The 24,080-nt window shown below is 40.7% G+C and overlaps 1 protein-coding gene across 1 annotated transcript in view; it reads right to left on the bottom strand.

Annotated features, from left to right (window-relative positions):
- FMN2 (formin 2) overlaps positions 1-24,080 on the bottom strand; it is a 159,134-nt gene that overhangs the window by 68,414 nt on the left and 66,640 nt on the right. Inside the window, exons 4-5 of the mRNA XM_070366590.1 lie at positions 5,567-7,353; positions 3,943-4,087 (exon numbers count right to left, since the gene is read on the bottom strand). Of these exons, the coding sequence (XP_070222691.1) occupies positions 3,943-4,087; positions 5,567-7,353 (1,932 nt within the window). The remainder of the gene's footprint in view (positions 1-3,942; positions 4,088-5,566; positions 7,354-24,080) is intronic.

Consider the following 24,080-nt stretch of genomic DNA (forward strand, 5'->3'; position numbering starts at 1 on the left):
GTTTTAGGAAAAACATCTCCAAAAATATAATGAATCTTTCAACATCTAAAGCAAATCTAGAATCCACAATATGTATGTTCATCTAACTATAGCTTTGTATTTTGATGTGAGGCTTGCAATAGAAATGCATTATTAAAAGCAGGTACTATGTTAAAGGTTACAAAGTACTAAATGTTTATGATGTATTCTCCCAAACAGATCTAAATTGTCTTATTATAATTGGTATTTCAGATATTATTTTAGGTCTAAGAATCCAACCAAAACATAGCCTTGCCATGCTACAACAGGAAAACTTAACACCAGTACAAACAACTAGGCCTGTCAGATTATCATGCAGGCCATCAGCCTGTGAATACTGAAATATCCACTGACACAGATATCCATAAAAATATGATAAAATATATTTTTAAATCTAAAGATAAAGATTTGCAATTAGTAAAAGTAAGGTACAGGGACTTCCCTGGTGGTCCAGTGGATAAGAATTTGCCTGCCAATCCAGGTTCACTCCCTGGGTCTGGGAAGATCACACATGCCACGGAGCTACTTAGCCTGCACACCACAACCACGGAGCCCATGCACTAGGATGGACTGAGCTGAGGTGAGGCTCAGAGACAGTGGCAGCAGAGGGTAAACTGAGCCCACACGCCTGCAGGCTCCCCAGCTGTCATGTTTCCACTGTTACTATTACTACTGCTGAAGCTGCTGCTGCTACTGTGTTTCCCAAAATATATTTTCTCAGGAACTCATTTGACATTGGATTAACTAGAAACTTCTTTTTGAGGGAATTCTTACTGTCAAAATTATTCCAGTGTATATCCTCTCAGTTTCCTGCTCAAAAGCTCAGTTAAACTTAATCTTTAATTGGACATGAAGATCTTGAAGTGGCTTAGGATCACTCAACATTAACAGTCACTGAGCTCTTCTGTGAGTGGCAGGACACAGGTCACATGTACTCGCTCTAGAGGTTTCTTAAAAACCTTAAAAATGGACAGGTTTGTGTGTGTGCAATGTGTCAAACAAGGGCCTCAGGTGACACTGGTTTTTCCATCTTCCTCTTGATTCCTTGGGAGATGGGGCTGCTATTGTGCCAAATCAGCAGGTTGATGTTTAATTCTGACCTGGAAGCATCACACTCATTTGTTAAAGGAGAATTAGGTGAAATAACAGTCTGATAAACTCCCTGTACCTTCTCAGCAAATCTCCTTATGTTTTCATAACCACAGCGAAGACGGGTGAGCTAAGATATCAGCACAGAACTTAAGCATAGGTGCCATGAGAAAAAGTGAAAGGCTCTGTCTTGAGTTACTTGGGGGGAGAAAGGACTGAGAAATACCAGACACTCCTCACTGCTGCCACTCGGCACCCACAGAGCATCCTCTTTCTCATCATGCCACACAGCAAGGTTTCCAGCTGAGGAACCTCTGTTACAACACTGAAAACGTGTTTTCTGAGAGTTATTAAAGGCCAGAACATTCAGCCACACTCTTAGTTTCAAGAAGACAACAGATCACAAAAAATATTTTAGCTATTTTGAAGTATTTAAAGAAAACCAGAATTCTTAGCTTCCATCACATATGAGAAGAATAGCTTTAAACACCTTCATAAAACCATGTCACAGCATTAATGGCTATTAATTTCACTGGAAATGAATGTCTGCATATGATAAGAGGAACCACTTGTTAACAATTTGAACTGTGCATGTCTACATACATCCAGATTTTTTTCAATAGTAAATATTGCAGTGCTGCAAGAGCTTAGGGTGGTTGCATCCATGGACATGGAACCATACAGAGGGACCCCAAGTACAAAGGACTGACTCTAATTTATATGGAGATTTTCAGCTCCTCAGAGGGCTGGCACCCTTGACCCCATGTCACCTGCATCCGGAAAATATGTTTTCTTTAAGCAAAATTTTAAATTAGATGGAAATTTTAAAGTAGATAGAATGGATAGATTTTTCTTCCAAACACAACACAGTTAAATAAAACTCGCTTTCTTCAGCCATATAACCGTTTGTAGTAGATTGGTCTTTCACCAACACATCAGAAAAAACAAAAACAAAAACTTTTCCTTCCAAAAACAAATCTGAAAAGCAGGGCTGAGAACTAGACCCTGGCCAAGAAGATGCTGACAAGCTCATTGGGAGTCAGGATGGAGACGGGTCCACAAACTGTCTTTAAGCTGAAGGTCAACAGCTGCATCACCACCAATGGGTACAAATGATAACCCTGGCAAAGCTCTGTCCCCATGGTTTATGGAACAGCTCATGATAGGGTGAGGCAACTGTGCTGAGCTGATGCTCCACTCAGATGTGCAGCTTGCATCTCATGCCAACTAGCTGAGGTTGCTGTCTTCATGATTTGGACATAATCTCATTTCAGGAGGCTTAAAAACTGAACACGATGTCAAAGAAATCATAAAATCCTATACTTTCAGGCATTATGAGACAGCTTCCTTATCTGTGTTCACTTAACAAAGAAAAGGCAGTGATGGGAGGCAGGGAGGGCAAGAATTTCATCCCATAAAATAGATGCCCCGTGTCATTCCTGTCTGCTTGATAGGTGATGGCCCTGATGCCCAGCCCTCCATGGCATCTATGCTGCCCTGCCCATATTCCTCACCTAAACAGCTTTTCCATCACCAGAATCGTCCACGAGAAGAGACATGATGACTCAGTCTATGCATCCTATATACAAAGATGCTGTGGGAAAGATTTTTAGACTATTTACCTCTGCCAGAAAAAATGTGGTTCTCCATTTACCTTTATTCCATGACAGAGCCACCTTGACCAAATTGCTTATTGTGAGATAATTGATTTTCTGGCTTTAATCATTATCAGGAATAGTCATGGGTATGTATAAAGTCCTCCTCCTCCAGTCGCCTGGTTTATTTGCAGAACAAATGTTTATTCAGGGCCTACAAGGTACAGGTTTACCATTGTTTCTGATCTAAAGTCACCAGCAACCAGCTGTGTTACAATAAATGGTTCTGAAAAATTCACTGTGTCACATTTGAGTTTGCGTCACTGTCAGAGCAATAGAGACATACGGGATGAGTCTGAAATGAATATGAATGAAAACAACTCTGGGCCAGACGTCTAGCTACAACTTCCAGGTCAGAGCAAAAGTTCACAGGACCATATCACCCCTCAGTTTTCACTCATCTGGAGAGGCTGTGCCAAGAGAGTCCTGAGGCTTCAGACCTCAATTCTCTTTCTTTCACCCAAAAAGACAGAGCTGCTACCAGCCCTCTTCAGGATGAAAGATGCACACCAACAGCAGTGCCTTCCTTCTGAGCTCATTGTTCTGGGCTTTGCTATGCTTTCCTGAATGGCTGCCTTGAGAGAGATACAAAATTAGTTCATGATCAAGGCCACAGTGTGGACCAGTGGGAAAATACTGTATGAAAATGTTTTCTTCCAAATGTACTTTTCTTTCTCTCTAGGACTCAAGTGTCACAGGATGCATCAAAGGATCTAACACAGAATGGAGATGCTGGAACTGGATACAAGAATCTCTTCTCTGTGTCAAGTTCAAGGTGATTATTTAGCTAGGTTCTACAGGGCATCCACTCAGGTGTTAGAATAGGAACAAAATACCAAACACATGATTGGTTACTAAGGACTGGATTTCTAGCTTGATTTCCAGTTTGTTTCTAGACAACTAATTATAAAAACAAGCAACTGCTAAAATCTTGGAAATATGGACCGTGGGGCTACAAATCAAATAGTCAGAACATGATCACTTGGTGGAGATGATTATTTGCTGTTCTATCTGGGAAAGTCTTACTTAACCACATGTTCTAAAACGCTAACGCCTACTATCTGCTTACAGACTGTGGAGCGGACACAACCCTGAAAATGGTGTCAAAGTTTTTCTCCAGTGAAAGTTCACACTTATGCCCAAAATACTGTCCAATTTCAGAAAACATATGAATACTCACTTGCTTAGCCTTGGTCTTTGTGATGGTGTCAGAAATGGGTTTCTTCCTTTCCTTGACAGTAGATTTAGAAAACAATTCCTCAAATTCATGACAATCTATGGATGGTTCTTCAATTTTTTCCCAAATAAGTGAAGCACTGGAGTCTCTAAAGTTAAGCAAAAACCCATGAGAGAGCCGTCAAACTGGACTGCAGGGACAGGAGGACACAGGCACCAGAGGAGCAAGGAGAGGATGAAGGGAGGTTGGGGATGGGGGAAATGCTCTTTTCTGTAAGATCAGCACTTGTTTAATCAACCAACATGATGAGAAACAGCATCAATACAGGATGAAACCTTTGCCTAGAAAGGAATTCTTTTCTTTCTAGGAATTCTCAGTCATCAAGTCATTATATAAAACATGTAAGAACCCTTTTCAGTATGGCTCTCCAGGCAAGAAATGTCTGGTATCTCACATTCCAACCTGACCCTTAAGTTCCGTGGGTTAAAAATAAATCACTTTCTATCTACAGAGTGGCATTTCTGTCTCCCTACCACTGTCCAGCACTCATGTCATCTGACTCCTCAGTGACCACAGAGACAGGTAGGTAGTACCGCCTGAAAACGAAGGTCCATTTTAAAAAGCAAACCAACAAAATAAAAGAATTTCATATAATGCACATGGGAAAAATGAGTTTGGAGCACAGCTGGAAACGATGCCTCAGCAATGGGAAGTGACCTGGCAAAGTACTCAGAGAATGAACAACAAAGTTAGAAGCAGTCAAAATAGACCCTCCACTATGATTCAGAGAAGAGAAAATTAATACAAGAAATGAAGATGAGTCTAGTAAATATCCTATTTCTAAATCTGTGCCACATCACAGACAACCACAAATTCAAAGTCATGAGAACTCGGTATAAGAAAGTCCAGGGGAAATTTAAAGGGCATGTTATCTCTGGCACCATCCCAAGGTTCAGGGAACCAGGTTACGGACCATCCATGGGTAAGTAATACACCAGCAGCAAACCTGCTGGGAGGCATTCTTTTATAAATATCATGTCTTTCATAAAAGTCATGTAGTTTGTGATTTTATGACTTCACAGCATTGCAAATCATCTATAGAAGTGCCATGAAATGGTCAGACGTAAATCATTTCACACACGGGGTGAAATCCACACATGTGGACTTTTGTGTATCACTTTTCTGAATAGTCAAACAAGACCATGCCTTCAAAAGGATGCAGAATACATCAAGGCTTTGTCTGTTTAACGATTTGATTTACTTTTATAAGTTATTTGTCAGAATGAGGCTTTGCAACAAGGCAACAGCTCACATAGGCCAAGAAAGATCTATCCATCAATCCTTAAAAGGTCAATTAAAAATTACATATGTTGAGGTTTGACAGAAAACAACAAAATTCTGTAAAGCAATTATCCTTCAATTTAAAAAGAAATTAAAAAACTATATAGACAGAAATGTGTACATTGATACACATGATTTATCACTTGGATACTTCTGGAGAAAAGTCTAAAATTGCTCCACTAAATATTCATGTAAAAATCTAGAGACTAGGTTTGGAGTGGTACAGAGAGGAAACCACTTCGCTCGTGTTGACAAATTATGCAAACAGGAACGCCGCGGGTGTTACCTTCTACTGTGCAGCTGAATTCTTGTCCAATATAGAGGCTTCATTGGCCGACAAGGCTCTACTGGCTGCTTCCTACTCCCTTTTTCCTGGTTCATCCCAAATCCAAACAAGCCAAGAGGCAACGGAGGAGGAAGAAAGCCACACACCTGAGGTGTCGGTAAAGTGCTACTCCCAACTTGTCGTGGGAGAGGAAGGCCTGATCCAGGAGGGGGTGGGGGCTGAGGGGTTAGAGGAGGTGGAATCCCCACACCTGGAGGAGGAGGAGGAGGTGGGGCAGGAGGTATTCCTTCACTGGGAAGAGGTGGGGGAGGAGGAATTCCCACTCCAGGAAGAGGAGGGGTGGGGGGTATTCCCACGCCTGGAAGAGGAGGGGGAGGAGGGATCCCCACGCCGGGAAGAGGAGGGGGAGGAGGGATCCCCACGCCGGGAAGAGGCGGGGGAGGAGGGATCCCCACGCCGGGAAGAGGCGGGGGAGGAGGGATCCCCACGCCGGGAAGAGGCGGGGCGGGAGGGATCCCCACGCCGGGAAGGGGGCGGGAGGGGATCCCCACGCCGGGAAGGGGGGGGGGAGGGATCCCCACGCCGGGAAGGGGAGGGGGAGGAGGGATCCCCACGCCGGGAAGAGGCGGGGCGGGAGGGATCCCCACGCCGGGAAGAGGCGGGGCGGGAGGGATCCCCACGCCGGGAAGGGGAGGGGCGGGAGGGATCCCCACGCCGGGAAGGGGAGGGGGAGGAGGGATCCCCACGCCGGGAAGAGGGGGCGGGAGGGATCCCACGCCGGGAGGGGCGGGAGGATCCCCACGCTGAGAGGGGGCGGGAGGGATCCCCACGCCGGGAAGAGGGGGGGCGGGAGGGATCCCCACGCCGGGAAGAGGGGGGGCGGGAGGGATCCCCACGCCGGGAAGGGGAGGGGCGGGAGGGATCCCCACGCCGGGAAGGGGAGGGGCGGGAGGGATCCCCACCCCGGGAAGGGGAGGAGCGGGAGGGATCCCCACCCCGGGAAGAGGTGGAGGGGTAGGTATTCCCACGGTGGGAAGAGGTGGGGGGGGAGGGATCCCCACCCCGGGAAGAGGAGGGGTGGGAGGAACTCCCACTCCAGGCAAAGGTAGAGGAGGAGGTGGCAGCATCTCTGGACCCAGACAAGGAGGAGGTGAGAGGCCCGCTGGACTGGGCAGTGCAGGCTCAGGTGCACCGGGGGTCAGGGGTGCTGGGGAAGCCTCGGTGGTCTCTGGAGGCAGAGGTGGTGCAGTGGGGATGTCACAGCCGTTTCCAGAGGAGGAGAAAGCAGAGTGCTCCTGGCTGGTTTCAAACCCAGTGTGAAGAGGAGGATGGGAAGGCTGGGACCTGGCCTGTCCATGACTGTCAGACCAGGGGAGGGATGCAGGCGGTGGAGGCTGGAGGGACGGCTGTGCATCAAGCTGAACTGATATCCGCCTTGGAGACACAACCAAAGAGATCTCTGAGCAGAACATGGTCTGAGGTCCCGAAGGCAAGGGCAGCCCTGTTGATTCTCCATGTGCAGTCAAGGGTGGGGGAGCCGGCGGGGACCCCCCAGGAGGACGTGCTAGCACACCACCCTCTTCCATCGGGGACGTCTGGATGGACTTGGCCTGTACAATCCTTTCATATCCGACATCCTTTTCGCCCAACCTGAGGGCTTCCAGACCCGTGTCTAGGGCAGGGTATTGCTTCTCCAGCTCAGCTATCTTGGTCTTCAGATCCTCGATGGTCTGCTCCAGCCGCTGGATGACAGTGGCCTGACCCTCAGACTTCATGTCGCACACTTCCTGGGGAGCAATACAGACATCACAGTTAAACAGAAAATCAGGGATACTCCAAACGTCAAAAACTAGACCTACCAAACTCAGCAAAATGTATTCGGTTGTTACTTCTAAAAGCTCGCCCTATGGAAACACATTATTAGTTCTACCATGTGTCCCTTCTTCTCTGCCCTTGGATTTCAAAGTGGATTATGTAGATGACCATGAGGTCCTAAGGCCCTTCTCTAATTAATCTTCAAATGAAATTATGGAAGATCAGCAGACCTCGGTGAAGACGGAAGCCAAGACTGAGCGACAGATCCACTTAATTTCACCATAGACCACTCTCCTTCTTGCCCAGTAACATCTGCTATATGAGGACATTTCCTAAAGATATTTTAAATCCTAAATTTTAAAGTTAATTTCAACTTCTAAAAAGTAATCTCTACAGGAATCCCCAGTAAAATCATGAGAAATATTTGCAACACCCACACAAGCATGTACAGGCATGTCTTACGTGCATGTATAGAACCTATATCACACAACACAATTCAAATATTTTATTCAAGGCATTTCAGAAAGGGATACCTTTGGTCGCCACAATTTATCACAATGGCCAAGAGCAACTGTGCCCATGTGTGGGTCACTCTCACCCCCAGGCGGTATCTTCCTCTCCCAAAGCATGCCATCGACCTTTCAGGGAAAAGGACTTTGAGTAGAGAAAAGGGGAAAGCCCTCTCAGTAAACTGACTGCCAATAACAGATGAGTAAGAAGAAAAGAGGAGGCAAGGAGTGGGCAGAGAAAAATGAGGAAAGCAGGAATAGGAGAAGGAAGAATAGGGGACAGACCCCCAACTAAGTGAAGCACAGGTCAGACACCTGATCACACAGGTACACCTGTCCCCCATCGATGCGGGGATGAGAGGGCCCACAATTGCTTCTCCAGAGCATCCAGGGCTTTTCACACAATACCCCAACAGAGGCCGCCATCCACAGAACAGACATGTTACTACCTTCCCCACGTGGGAGCCAGGCCTGCTCTTACCCTACCAACTGAGAGGTGATACAAAGATGATGCAAAGTATGAAACTAAACTCCTATCCTGCTTGCCAAACACTAAATCCAAACAAAGTCTCCACAAAATAAAAAATAACTTACTTTGCTAGTTTTTAAAAATTCAAAACAAATATCTAACCCATTTACAGTGGAAAAGCTGCAGACAGACAAAACAGAAATGGGTATTTACAATAAAGGAAGCATTTTTGGTGCTATGCGTATATTTATTTAAAATCTTCACAGTTTCTTTTTCCATGGGGGTAAGGAAAGTATAAAGATAACAGTCTTAATCCTAAACCCATTACTTCTTCTCTAAAAATTCTATATTTTACTATAACATTTCACTTGCTAAACACCAATTATGATGCTTATTAAAAGCAGAATAGAACTTGTAACTTCAAAGATAAGCACCTACACAAGGTACTTATTTCCCTACAATCAAAAAATACAATCAAATAGCCCTTCTTGTGAAATAAAGCTGAAAAGGAAATTAATTTACCTTTTAAGTAATAAAGAAATATAAACATTTATTAAATAGGCAAAATTGTGACAGGCACTTCTATTTATGCGTGTGTGTATGTATGTATGTATGTGTGTGTGTGTGTGTGTGTGTGTATGCTACTGCTACTGCTAAGTCACTTCAGTCGTGTCCGACTCTGTGCGACCCCAGAGACAGCAGCCCACCAGGCTCCCCTGCCCCTGGGATTCTCCAGGCAAGAACACTGGAGTGGGTTGCCATTTCCTTCTCCAATGAATGAAAGTGAAAAGTGAAAGGGAAGTCGCTCAGTTGTGTCCGACTCCTTGCGACCCCATGGACTGCAGCCTTCCAGGCTCCTCCATCCATGGGATTTTCCAGGCAAGAGTACTGGAGTGGGGTGCCATTGCCTTCTCCGGTGTGTGTATATATATATATATATATAATATATATATAAATCTAAATCTAAGTCACTATTTTTCACCAATGTCTATACAAAAGACTAAAGAATTACAATACATAGGTTGGGAAATCATGTCATATATTCTCTAAATAGTCCATGGTAAAAGAAATAACTATAATAAAATAATTTGTAATATCCTATTTGGCCATTGTAGTTAACTTCACTCTCCAATTATGATGCTAGTAAGCACAAGAAAATCCAACCTAATAAAATATATAGATTATTTTCATTTTTCCAGTGTAATCTTAAAAGTGACCATTAAGCTTAGATAAGTCTTTTTTGAGTTGTCCTGGTATGAAGTAGCTCTCATTTTCCCATTTCTGAAATGAACATATAAAAAGGCTACTTGATAAAAGGCATGCAAGTACTAGATTCTAGAAGTGTTTTCCAAAACTCAATTATTGAAAAAAAAATTTACTGGGATATAGTTGATATACAATGTATAAGTTTCAGGTGTAGAACACAGTGATTTACCATTTCTAAAAAGTTATATTCCATTTATAGTTAGTATAAAATATTGCCCATATTCCCTGTGCTGAACTATATATCCTTGCAGCTTATTTTATACATACTTTGTACCTCTTATTCTCCTACGACTATTTTGCGACTCCCCACATCCCTCTCCCCACTGATAACCACTACTCTATCCTCTGTATATGTGAGTCTGTTTCTTTTTAGTAAATATACCACATCTTCTTTATGCACAAATCTCTTGATGGAAACTTAGGTTGCTTCCATATGTTGGCAATTGTAAATAATACCGCTATGAACACTGGATGCATGTATCTTTAAAAATTAGTGCTTTCTTTCTTTCTTTCTTTTTTAGATAAATATCCAGGAGTGAAATTGCTGGGTCATACGGTAGTTCTGGTTTTCTGAGAAACCTCCATACTGTTTTCCATAGGAAACATTCCCACCAAAAGGGTATGTGGGGTCTGTTTTCTCCACATTTTCACAATTCTCTTGTTATTATGTTATTTTATAAATACTTTATTATTTTATCATTATTTTTAAACTTTTACTGAAATATAGCTGATTTACAATGTTGCATTAATTTCTTCTGTACAGCAAAGTGACTTAGATATACATATCTCAGATCAGTTCAGTTCAGTTGCTCAGTTGTGTCTGACTCTTTGCGACCCCATGAATTGCAGCATGCCAGGCCTCCCTGTCCACATATATATATATTCTGTTATTTGTGTTCTTTTTGATGATAGCCATTCTGAAGCCATGAGGTGATATCTCATTGTGGTTTTGATTTTCATTTCTCTGAGGACTTATGACGTTGAGTATCTTTTCATATGCCTGTTGGCCATCTGTAGGTCATCTTTAGAAAAAAATTCAGGTCATTTGCCTATGTTTAAACTGGAGTGTTTTTTGTTTTTTTTTTATGTTGAGTTGTATGAGCTGTTTATATAGTTTGGAAAGTAACCCCTTATCAGTCATATAATTTGCAAATATTTTCTCCCATTTAATAGATTGTCTTTTGTTTTGTTGATAGTTTCCTTTGCCATCCAAAAGCTTTTAAGATTAATTAGGTTCCGTTTATATTTTATTTCTTTTGACTTAGGAGACAGATCCAAAAAATGTATTGGTATGATTTGTGTCAGAGTATTCTATTTTTACTTACAGCATTTTTATGGTTTCTGGTCTTATATTTAGGTCTTTAACCATTTTGAGTTTGTTATTGTGTAAGATGCTAGAGGATGTTCTAATTTTATTCCTTTTCATGTAGCTGTCCTGTTTTCCCAGCACCACTTACTTAAGAAACTGTTTGTTTTTTTTCCCTCTACTGTATATTCTTGCCTTTGTTGTAGATGAATTTGACAACATAACCTCAGACTTATTTCTGGACTCTCCATACTCTTCCACAGATCTCTGTGTTTGTTTTTGTGCCAGTACTATACTGGTTTTGATTATTGTAACTCTGTAGTATAGTCTGAAGTCAGGGAGCCTGATTCCTCTGGTTCTGTTCTTTCTCAAGATCATTTTGGCTATTCTTTTGTGTTTCCATACAGATTTTTATATTATATGTTCTAGTTCTGTGAAAAACATCCTTAGAATTTTGATAGGAACTATATTGAACTGTGGATTGCCTTGAGTTGTATGGTCATTTGAAAAATGTCAATTCTTCCAGTTCATAAACACAGTATATCTTTCCATATGTTTGTATCATCTTCAATTTTGTTCAGCAATGTCTTATGGTTTTCCAAGTACAGGACTTTTATCTCCTTGAAAAACAGTGAAAGTGCAAGTCACTCAGTGGTGTCCAACTCTTTGCAACCCCATGGACTACACAGTCCGTGGAATTCTCCAGGCCACCATACTGGAGTAGGTGGCCTTTCCTTTCTCCAGGGGATCTTCCCAACCTACAGGTCAAACCGAGGTCTCCTGCATTCCAGGCAGATTCTTTACCAGCTAAGCCACAAGGGAAGCCCAAGAATACTGGAGTGGGTAGCCTATCCCTTCTCCAGCAGATCTTCCCAACCCAGGAATTGAACCGGGTTCTCCTGCATTGCAAGCAGGTTTTTTACCAACTGAGCTATCAGGGAAGCCTTAGGTAGGTATATTCCTAGGCATTTTTCCTTCTTAATTTGATAAGTGGGATTACCTCCTAATGCAACAGATTTGTGTATATTACTTTTACATCCTTCAGTTTTACCAAATTTATTAATGAGTTCTAGTAGTTTTCCAGTGGCATCTTTAGAATTTTCTCTGTATGGTATCATGTCATCTGCAAACAGTGAGAGTTTTACTTCTCCCTTTCCAATCTGGATTAATTTCATTTATCTTGTCTGACTGCTGTTGCTAGGACTTCCAATAGTATGTTAAATAAAAATAGTGAGAGTGAGCATCCTTGTCTTGTTCCTGATCTTACAGGAAATGCTTTCAGCTTTTCATCACTGAGTATGATGTTAGCTGTAGGTTTGTCAATAAGGTGTTTATTATGTTAAGGTATGTTCACTTTATGGCCACTTTTGGAGAGTTTGTATCATACATGGATGTTGAGCTTTGTCAAAACCTTTTTCTACATCTATTGAGATAATCATATAGTTTTATTCTTCAGTTTGTTAATGTGGTATATCACAGTGATTGATTTGAGGGTATTGAACTATCCTTGAATCCCTGGAATAAATCCTACTTGATCATGTTTTATAACCCTTTTCATGTATTGTTGGATTCAGATTCCTAATACTTTGTTGAGAATTTTTGCACCCATGTTCATCAGTAATAATTTTTTTTTAATATCTTTGTATCAGGGTTATGCTGACCTCATGGAATGGGTTCACAAGCATTCCTTCCTCTGCAATTTTTTGGGGGAATACTTTCAGAAAGTTTCTTGTTAACTCTTCTCTGAATCTTTGGTAAAATCCTCCTGTGAAGACATCTGATCTTGACTTTTGTTTCCTGGAAGTTTTTTTTTTTTTTAATTATTGACACAATTTCATTAGTAGTACTTGGTCTGCTCCTACTTTCTATTTTTTCCTAGTTCTAACTTGAGAGATTGTACCTTGCTAAGAACTTGTTCATTTCTTATAGGTTGTTCATCTTATTGGTGTATAGTTGTTTTCCGTAGTCTCTTATGTTCCTTTGAATTTCTGTGGTGTCAGTTGTAACAAAAAGTTTTATTTTTTATTTTATTGATTTGGGCTGTCTCTCTTTTTTACTTGATGAATCTGGCAAAATGCTTATCAATTTTTTAATCTTTTCAATGAAACAGCTATTAGTTTCATTGACTTTTTCTATTCTTTTTCTACTCTGTGTTTCATTTATTTCTGCTCATATCTTTATGTTTCTTTCTTTTGACTAAATTTGAGTTTTGTTTGTTCTTTTTCTAGGCCCTTTATGTGTAGGGTTAGGTTGTTTATTTAAGATTTTTCTTGCTTGACAAAGTAAACTTGTATCACTATAAACTTCCCTCTTAGAACTGTCTTTATTTCTGTGTTACTGTTGACTTCTCCCTTATGTCTGCTGGTATTTGCTTTTTGTGTTTAGATGCTCCTATGTTGGGGTATATTAACAATACTTATATCTTCTTCTTGGATTGATTCCTTGATAATAATGTAATATCCTGTCTCTTCTACCAGTCTTTATTGTAAAGTCTATTTTTTCTGATACAACTATTGCTATCTTGGCTTTCTTTTCAACCTATTTGCATGGAATACATTCTTCCATTCTCTCACTTTCAGTTTGTGTCTCCTTAGATTGAGGCAAATCTCTTGTTGGCAGCCTACATGCAGGCCTGTTTTTACATTAAGCTACTTTATGTCTTTTCATTGTAGCATTTAGCTCATTTACATTGAAACTAATTTCAACATATGTTGAATTTTAATGTATGTTCTTATTGCCTTTTAAAAATTCTTTATGAGGTTGTTTTGTAGTTTTTTTCTTCCTTTCTTCTTTTGCTCTGTTCTCTTATATTTGATGGTTATATTTACTGTTAAGTTTGGATTCCTTTTTCTTTTTTTCTGTGTGTATATCTATTACAGATTTTTAGATTATAGTTACCATGAGGTTTTTATATATCACTCATTATATATATATAATATATATATATGATGGTTATACAATTACTGATGTCTTAATTTCAAATACATCTTTAAAACCCTGCACTTGTACTCTATGAGCCTCATGATTAGTGTTTTTGATATATTTTACATCTAATTGTTTTGTGTATCACATAACTGCTCATTGTAGTTATGGATGATTTTACTACTTTTGTCTTTTAATAATCCTACTAGTTTTTATTCTGAGTGGATGATTTCCTATCTTTACTATATGTTTGCCTTTCCTGATGAATTTTTCCTTTCCATAATTTTCATGTTTCTAGTCATAGTCTTTTCTCACTTAGATAAGTTCCTTTAACATTTGTTGTAAAGCTATTTTGGTAGTGCTGAACTCTTTCAGCTCTTTCTTGTCTGTGATGCTTTTAATCTATCAAATATCTGAAAGAGAACCTTGCCAGGTAGAGTATTCTTGATTGGAGGTTATTCCTCTTTATTACTTTAAGTATATCATGCCCCTCCCTTTGCAGCTTTTGTTGAAAAGTCACCCTTATGGGAATCCCTAATTGTTACCTATTGCTTTTCCCTTGCTTTTATATTTTCTAATTCTTTTTAAAAATGTATTTATTTTACTTTACAATATTGTATTGGTTTTGCCATACATTGACTTGAATCTGCCATGAGTGTACATGTGTTTCCCATCCTGAAAACCCCCTCTCACCTCCCTCCCCATCCCATCCCTCTGGGTCATCCCAGCGCACCAGCCCCGAGCACCCTGTATCATGCATCAAATCTGGATTGGCGATTCATTTCACATATGATATTTTACATGCTTCAATGCCATTCTCCCATATCATCCCACCCTCCCCCTTTCCCACAGAGTCAAAAAGACTGTTCTATACATCTGTGTTTCTTCTGCTGTCTTGCATACAGGGTTATCAGTACCTTCTTTCTAAATTCCATATATATGCGTTAGTATACTGTACTGGTGTTTTTCTTTCTGGGTTACTTCACCCTGTATAATAGGCTCCAGTCTCATCCACCTCATTAGAACTGATTCAAATGTGTTCTTTTTAATGGCTGAGTAATATTCCACTGTGTATATGTACCACAGCTTTCTTATCCATTCATCTGCTGACAGACATCTAGGTTGCTTCCATGTCCTGCCTATTATAAGCAGCGCTGCAATGAACATTGGGGTACACGTGTCTTTTTCAATTCTGGTTTCCTCAGTGTGTATACCCAGCAGTGGGATTGCTGGGTCATCAGTTCAGTTCACTTGCTCAGTCATGTCCGACTCTTTGTGACCCCATGAATCGCAGCACGCCAGGCCTCCCTGTCCATCACCAACTCCCAGAGTTCACTCAGACTCATGTCCATTGAGTCAGTGATGCCATCCAGCCATCTCATCCTCTGCCGTTCCCTTCTCCTGCCCCCAATCCCTCCCAGCATCAGAGTCTTTTCCAATGAGTCAACTCTTCACATGAGGTGGCCAAAGTACTGGAGTTTCAGCTTTAGCATCATTCCTTCCAAAGAAATCCCAGGGCTGATCTCCTTTAGAATGGACTGGTATGGCAGTTCTATTTCCTGTATTTAAGGAATCTCCACACTGTTCTTCATAGTGGCTGTACTAGTTTGCATTCCCACCAACAGTGTAAGAGGGTTCCCTTTTCTCCACACCCTCTCCAGCATTTATTGCTTGTATTTGGATCGCAGCCATTGTGACTGGGTGAAATGGTACCTGATTGTGGTTTTGACTTGCATTTCTCTGATAACGAGTGATGTTGAGCATCTTTTCATGTGTTTGTTAGCCATTTGTATGTCTTCTTTGGAGAAATGTCTGTTTAGTTCTTTGGCCCACTTTTTGATTGGGTCTTTTATTCTTCTGGAATTGAGCTGCAGCAGTTGCTTGTATATTTTTGAGATTAATTCTTTGTTCATTTCTTCGTTTCCTATTATTTTCTCCCATTCTGAAGGCTGTCTTTTCACCTTGCTTAGAGTTTCCTTTGTTGTGCAAAAGCTTTTAATTTTAATTAGGTCCCATTTGTTTATTTTCACTTTTATTGCCCATATTCTGAGAGGTGGGTCATAGAGGATCCTGCTGTGGTTTATGTCGGAGAGTGTTTTGCCTATGTTTTCCACTAGGAGTTTAATAGTTTCTGGTCTTACATTTAGATCTTTAATCCATTTTGAGTTTATTTCTGTGTATGGTGTTAGAAAGTGTTCTAGTTTCATTCTTTTACAAGTGCTTGACCAGTTTTCCCAGCACCACTTGTTAAAGAGATTGTCTTTTCTCCATTGTATATTCTTGCTTCCTTTGTCAAAGAGAAGGTGTCCATAGGTGCATGGATTTATCTCTGGGCTTTCTATTTTGTTCCATTGATCTATATTTCTGTCTTTGTGCCAGTACTATACTGTCTTGATGACTGTGGCTTTGTAGTAGAGACTGAAGTCAGGCAGATTGATTCCTCCAGTTCCATTCTTTCTCAAGATTGCTTTGGCTATTCAAGGGTTTTTGTATTTCCATATAAATTGTGAAATTATTTGTTCTAGTTCTGTGAAAAATACCATTTGTAGCTTGATAAGGATTGCATTGAATCTGTAGATTGCTTTGGGTAGTATACTCATTTTCACTATATTGATTCTTCTGATACATGAACATGGTATATTTCTCCATTTGTGTACACTTTGATTTCTTTCACCCGTGTTTTATAGTTTTCTATATATAGGTCCTTTGTTTCTTTAGGTAGATATATTCCTAAGTATTTTATTCTTTTCGTTGCAATGGTGAATGGAATTGTTTCCTTAATTTCTCTGTTTTCTCATTGTTAGTGTAGAGGAATGCAAGGGATTTCTGTGTGTTAATTTTATATCCTGCAACTTTACTATATTCATTGATTAGCTCTAGTAATTTTCTGGTGGAATGTTTAGGGTTTTCTATGTAGAGGATCAGGTCATCTGCAAACAGTGAGAATTTTACTTCTTCCTTTCCAATCTGGATTCCTTTTATTTCTTTTTCTTCTCTTACTGCTGTGGCCAAAACTTCCAAAACTATGCTGAATAGTAGTGTTAAGAGTGGGCACCCTTGTCTTGTTCCTGACTTTAGGGGAAATGCTTTCAGTTTTTCACCATTGAGGATAATGTTTGCTGAGGGTTTGTCATATATAGCTTTTATTATGTTGAGGTATGTTCTTTCTATTCCTGCTTTCTGGAGGGTTGTTTTTTTTTTTAATCATAAATGGATGTTGAATTTTGTCAAAGGCTTTTTCTGCATCTACTGAGATAATCATATGGTTTTTATTTTTCAATTTGTTAATGTGGTGTATTACATTAATTGACTTGCGGATATTGAAGCATCCTTGCATCCCTGGGATAAAGCCCACTTGGTCATGATGTATGATCTTTTTAATATGTTGTTGGATTCTGTTTGCTAGAATTTTGTTAAGGATTTTTGCATCTATGTTCATCAGTGATATTGGCCTGTAGTTTTCTTTTCTGTGGCATCTTTGTCAAGTTTTGGTATTAGGGTGATGGTGGCCTCATAGAATGAGTTTGGAAGTTTACCTTCCTCTGCAATTTTCTGGAAGAGTTTGAGTAGGATAGGTGTTAGCTCTTCTCTAAATTTTTGGTACAATTCAGTTGTGAAGCCTCTGGACTTGGGCTTTTGTATGCTGGAAGATTTCTGATTACAGTTTCAATTTCTGTGCTTGTGATGGGTCTGTTAAGATTTTCTATTTCTTCCTGATTCAATTTTGCAAAGTTGTACTTTTCTAAGAATTTGTCCATTTCTTCCAAGTTGTCCATTTTATTTGCATATAGTTGCTGATAATAGTCTCTTACTATCCTTTGTATTTCTGTGTTGTCTGTTGTGATCTCTCCATTTTCATTTTTAATTTTGTTGATTTGATTTCCTCCCTTTGTTTCTTGATGAGTCTGGCTAATGGTTTGTCAATTTTATTTATCTTCTCAAAGAACAAGCTTTTGGTTTTGTTGATTTTTGCTATGGTCTCTTTTGTTTCTTTTGCATTTATTCCTGCCCTAATTTTTAAGATTTCTTTCCTTCCACTATCCCTGGGGTTCTTCATTTCTTCCTTTTCTAGTTGCTTTAGGTGTAGAGTTAGGTTATTTATTTGACTTTTTTCTTGTTTCTTGAGGTAAGCCGGTATTGCTATGAACCTTCCCCTTCAGATCAGATCAGATCAGTCACTCAGTCATGTCTGACTCTTTGCGACCCCATGAATCGCAGCACGCCAGGCCTCCCTGTCCATCACCAACTCCCTGAGTTCACTCAGACTCACGTCCATCGAGTCAGTGATGCCATCCAGCCATCTCATCCTCTGTCGTCCCCTTCTCCTCCTGCCCCCAATCCCTCCCAGCATCAGAGTCTTTTCCAATGAGTCAACTCTTCGCATGAGGTGGCCAAAGTACTGGAGTTTCAGCTTTAGCATCATTCCCTCCAAAGAAATCCCAGGGCTGATCTCCTTCAGAATGGACTGGTTGAATCTCCTTGCAGTCCAAGGGACTCTCAAGAGTCTTCTCCAACACCACAGTTCAAAAGCATCAATTCTTCAGCGCTCAGCCTTCTTCACAATCCATACTGCTTTTACAATGTCCCATAGATTTTGGTTGTTGTGTTTTCATTTTCATTCATTTCTATGCATTTTGATTTCTTTTTTGATTTCTTCTGTTATTTATTGGTTATTCAGCAGCGAGTTGTTCAGCCTCCATATGCTGGGATTTTTAATAGTTTTTGTCCTGTAATTGAGATCTAATATTACTACATTGTGGTCAGAAAAGATGCTTGGAATGATTTCAAATTTTTTAATTTGCCAAAGCTAGATTTATGGCCGAGGATGTGATCTATCCTGGAGAAGGTTCCGTGTGTGCTTGAGAAAAAGGTGAAATTCATTGTTTTGGGGTGAAATGTCCTATAGATATCAATTGGGGTCTATTGTATCATTTAAAGTTTGTGTTTCCTTTTTAATTTTCTGTTTAGTTGATCTATCCATAGGTTTTTTTAAAGCCTCTAATTTCATTCTACATTCATTCTCACCCTGAATTCTTTGATCATCTTTACAGTTACCCTGAACTCTTTCTCAGGTATTGCCTACCTCCATATCACTGAGTTTTTCTCGGTTTTTTATCTTGTTCCTTCCTTTGAAACATATTTCTCTGTCACCTCATTGTGTCAAAATTACTATTTTATGTATGTATAAGTCAGTTACATTTCTTGATCTTGGAGAAGTGGCCCTCTGTAGGAGATGACCTGTGCATTCCAGGAGTCCATTCTTCTCTTATCACCCAAGAGCCAAGGGCCAGCTTGTCCCGGGGGTAGTGTCTGGCCTGCATTTGCAGATTCTATCCACAGGCTGTGAGTACAATTTTCTTACTTCCGGTATTGCTCCCTAGTGGGTGAGGCTGGTCTAGAGGCTAGTGCAGGCTTAGTGGTGGGAGGGGCTAGTGCCTACCAATTGGTGAGTAGAGCTGGGTCTTGGTCCTCTGGTGGGCAGGGTCATGTCTAAGGGTGTGTCTAGAGGTGGCTGTGGGCATAGGAAGTCTTTAAACAGCATGTCTGTCAATGGATGGGGCTGTGTCCCTCCCTCTCAGTTAGTTGTTTGGCCAGAAGTGTCCCAGCACTGGAGACTACAGGCTGTTGGGTAAGGCCGACTATTGGTACCAGGATATCAACCTATAGAAGAGCTCACACAGATGAATGCTCCCGACATATCCACCACCAGTGTCTGTTTCCCCAAAGTGAGTCACAGCAACCATCACCTCCCCAGGAGACTCTTCAAGACTAGTTGGTCCCAGGCTCCTACGAAATTGTGGCTTTTGCCCTTGGCCCTGGTGTGTATGAGACTTTGTATGCACCCTTTAAGAGTGAAATTTCTATTTCCCCCAATTCTGTGTAGCTCTTGCAACCAAGTCCTACTGGGCTTCAAAGCCAAATGCTCTGGGGGCTCCTATTCCCAGTGTCAGACCCTCACAGGTCTGACACTGTGGGGACTGTCCTCTGTAAGGGAGACACTGGGGAGAACCTCTGTAATATAATTATTCTCCAGCTTGTGGGTCACCCACCCAGAAGGTATCAGATTTGATTATATCATGACTCCACTCCTCCTCCCAGCTTTGTTGTGGTTCCTTCTTTATGTCTTAAGTTGTAGAGATCTTTTCTGGTAGGTTTCAGACTTTTTCAGTGATGGTTGTTCTACAGATTTTTGTGACTTTGGTGTCCTTGGGAGAAGAGGTGAACTCTTCCTTCTACTCCACTTGGGCGCTCTCTCAGGATTCACTTTCCCATTTGCTGCTTTTAATATTCTCTCCTTAAATGTTATTTTTGCCATTCTCATTACAATGTCCTCCTGGTGTGTTCCTCTTTGGCTTGGTCCTCTATAGAATTCTGCACTTCCTGGATTTGGCAACTGTTTCCTTTTCCCAGGTTGGGGATGTTTTCTGCTACTATGACTTCAAGTATGTTCTTGGCCCCTTGCTCTTTTCCTCCTTCTGGGATCCCTACAATGAAAATATTAGATTCCTGATGTTGTCCCAGAGGTCTCAAACTGTGCTCATTTCTTTTCATTCTTTTGTTTTAAATATAAATTTATTTAATTATTTTATTTTTTCCAGAAGCATTTATTTTTTGAATATTTGTAATTGAGTTTTTTAATTTAAATTTATTTTAATTAGAGGCTAATTACTTTACAATATGGGGAGGGAGGGGAGAGGGGGGTTCAGGATTGAAATGTATTTATTTTAATTAGAGGTTAATTATTTTACACTATTGTATTGGTTTTGCCATACATCAACATCATTCTTTTTTTTTTTCTGTTCAGGACCAACAATTTCTACTAGTCCATCTTTCAGCTTGCTGATTCATTCCTTTGTATTATTTACTCTCATTTCAGTTCAGTTCAGTCACTCAGTCGTGTCTGACTCTTTGCGACCCCATGAATCGCAGCACGCCAGGCCTCCCTGTCCATCACCAACTCCCTGAGTTCACTCAGACTCACATCCATTGAGTCGGTGATGCCACCTAGCCATCTCTTCCTCTGTCGTCCCCTTTTCCTCCTGCCCCCAATCCCTCCCAGCATCAGAGTCTTTTCCAATGAGTCAACTCTTCACATGAGGTGGCCAAAGTACTGGAGTTTCAGCTTTAGCATCATTCCTTCCAAAGAAATCCCAGGGCTGATCTCCTTCAGAATGGACTGGTTGGATCTCCTTGCAGTCCAAGGGACTCTCAAGAGTCTTCTCCAACACCACAGTTCAAAAGCATCAATTCTTCGGCACTCAGCTTTCTTCACAGTCCAACTCTCACATCCATACATGACCACTGGAAAAACCACAGCCTTGACTAGATGGACCTTTGTTGGCAAAGCAATGTCTCTGCTTTTCAATATGTTATCTGGGTTGGTCATAACTTTTCTTCCAAGGAGTAAGTGTCTTTTAATTTCATGGCTGCAGACACCATCTGCAGTGATTTATTCTGGTTTATTTTTCATTTCAGGTATTGTATTCTTCATATCTGTTTGGTTGTTCTTTGTATTTTCTAACTCTTTGCTAAAAACTTCTAACATCTCTCTCTCTGCATCCATTCTTCTCCCAATTTCTTTGATTATCTCTACAATAATTACCCAGAACCACTTCCGGGGTAGGTTACCTATCTCCACTTCACTCAGTTCTCCTGGGGTTTTGCTTTGTCCCTTCATCTGGAATATTTTGCCTTGGCACCTCATTCTGCCTAACTTGCTGTTTTTATTTTTATGAGTCTGGTAGCTCGGTTATGTTTCCCATCCTTGGAGAAGGAGCCTTTTGCTGGAGACATTGTCCCAGCAGCACACTTCCCCGTGGTCACCAGAGCCATATGCTGTAGGGGTTCTCCTTAAGAGGTCTGTCTGTCTTCTGGGCCTTTCTCTTTGTGGCAGACTGACTGTTGTGAGTGGTCCAGCAAACTTGGCTGGCTCTTGATCTATTTAGTTACCTTGTGTGTCTTGGGCCTAGGCTGCTGGCCAGTAGTTGGCAGAAGTGGGTCACCAGGCAGCTGACTACAGAATCACAGGGGATTCCAGGCTGTACTGGCTCTCTGGTGGGTGCACTGAGGGTCTGGGGATGTTGCCTGCCCACTGATAAGTGAAGCCAGGCCCTAGGGCAAGTTCCAGCTTACTGGTGCTGATGGACAGAACCAGGTCCTGAGGTCAGGTTGCCAGGCCCCAGGGTTCCTAAAGCAGGTGTAAGATCGCTGGTGGGTGAGGCCAGTTCCTGACGAACTTTTCTGTGGGTCCTGAGTTTTCTTGAAACTTGTGCTGGCCTGCTAGTGGGAGGGCCAGTTCACAGACAGGCCTTTTCTTATGTGTGGTGTGTGCATGCTCGTGGGCAGGGATGTTCAGAGGCAGACAATGGGCTAAAGGGGTCTTCAGGAAGCCTATCTGCTGATGGCTGGGGCTGCATTCATGCCTGATTAGCTGCTTGGCTAGAGGTGTCCCAACATTGATGTCAAAATGGCTCTTGCCAGCACCAGTGTCCACATGGTAGAACAAACTCCCCAGATAACTTCCACCAGTATCTATGTCCCCAGAGTAAGCTGAAGTGAGAGGAGGTGAACTCAGGCTCCTTCTACTCTGCCATCTTGCACATTCTCTCCGAAACTTTTTTTCTTTTAATTGAAGTATAGTTGATTTACAATGCTGTGTTAATTTCTGCTCTACAGTGATTCAGTTATACACACACACACACAAACAGTTTTTTGTGCTCTTTTCCGTTATGTTTTTTTTCCACAGGATATTGAATATATTTCCCTGTGCTATACAGTAGGACCTTCTTATTTATCCATCCTATTTTTAATAGCTAACATCTGCTAACCCCAAACTCCCACTCCATCACTCCCATGTTGACCCTGCTTGGCAACCCCAGATATATTCTCTAGGTCTGTGAGTCTGCCAAACTTAATTCTTTAAAAAATTTTTTATTTATTTATTTATTTTATGCTTTTAATTGAGGGATAATTGCTTTACAATATTGTGTTGGTTTCTGCTGTACATCAACATGAATCAGCCACTGGTATACACACGCCCCCTCCTTCTTAAACCTCCCTCCTACTTCCCACCTCATCCCACCCCTCTAGATTGTCACAGAGCACCACTTTGAGTTTCCTGAGTCATACAGTCAGTTCCCATTGGCTGTCTATTTTCATGCGGTAGTGTGTATGTTTCCATGCTACTCTCTCCATTTGTCCTGCCCTCTCCTCCCCCACCCCGAAACTTAATTCTTAAATGTTATTACTTTAGCCAGCTATTTTTCATCATAGATTCAGGTATAATAAAGGCAGTATAAAAAGTAAAAGCCATGAAGAAGAGGAGGGGGAGGAGAGACTGATTCTAAATCAGGTTCTCACTTTAAAATTAAAATAAAAATTTAAAGGGAGACATCCCTGGTGATCCAGTGGCCCACTGCAGGGAGCCCAGGTTCAAACCCCAGCCCTGGAACTGTGATCCCCTAGGCTGCATGGTACAACCAAAAATAAATAATTTTTTTAAAATAAAAAGAGAAAAGGAAAATAATAATCTTTGCAATTTTTGTAGAGAATCTATATAATAATCCTTAAAAATGGAAGCTAGTTAACAAATCTATTTTACTCAATACAGTAATATATTTTATATATCACCAATTTTGAGATTATTTATATTCTAAAATATTGCTTCAACCCTCTAAATCATTAAAAGATGTAGAACTGCCATCTACTCTAGCTGAACAGTTATATACAATAATTTGGCCAAAATTCTTCCATTTTTGTGTATCTTATATGTGGGTGGTATTGGTTAGTTCTTATAAGTTATTTTAAACACTAGCATGTCATTAAAAATAATATGTTCACCAAAGTATTTCTCAAGTACAAGATTATCTAGTCTCCAGAAAAAGAAACATTATTGTATTAAGGCTAAAACTCAGAAATAAAGTCAAGATACATTCAAGGAAAGCTTTCGCTGAAAGGTTAATTTGCTCGTCTTTGCAACTCTATTATGTTTACTGTGCAGGCGATGTACTTTCAGAGCCTAGAATATAAAATCACTTATTAGTAAGTTAATACTGTGGTAATGAATTCTGTAAATGTTAATATTAAATATGTAATTCATTTTCTACAATATTCAGATTTTCAAGTTCTGCTAAATTCTCAGGCCACATTATTGTCAACTTAGGATACCTCTAGATGGGTATAAAATTTGAATTCTACTCTTTACAGAAGATAAATTCTCTTATTTGT

The sequence above is a fragment of the Bos mutus genome, chromosome X, assembly GCF_027580195.1.
Source record: "Bos mutus isolate GX-2022 chromosome X, NWIPB_WYAK_1.1, whole genome shotgun sequence".
NCBI lineage: Eukaryota > Metazoa > Chordata > Mammalia > Artiodactyla > Bovidae > Bos > Bos mutus.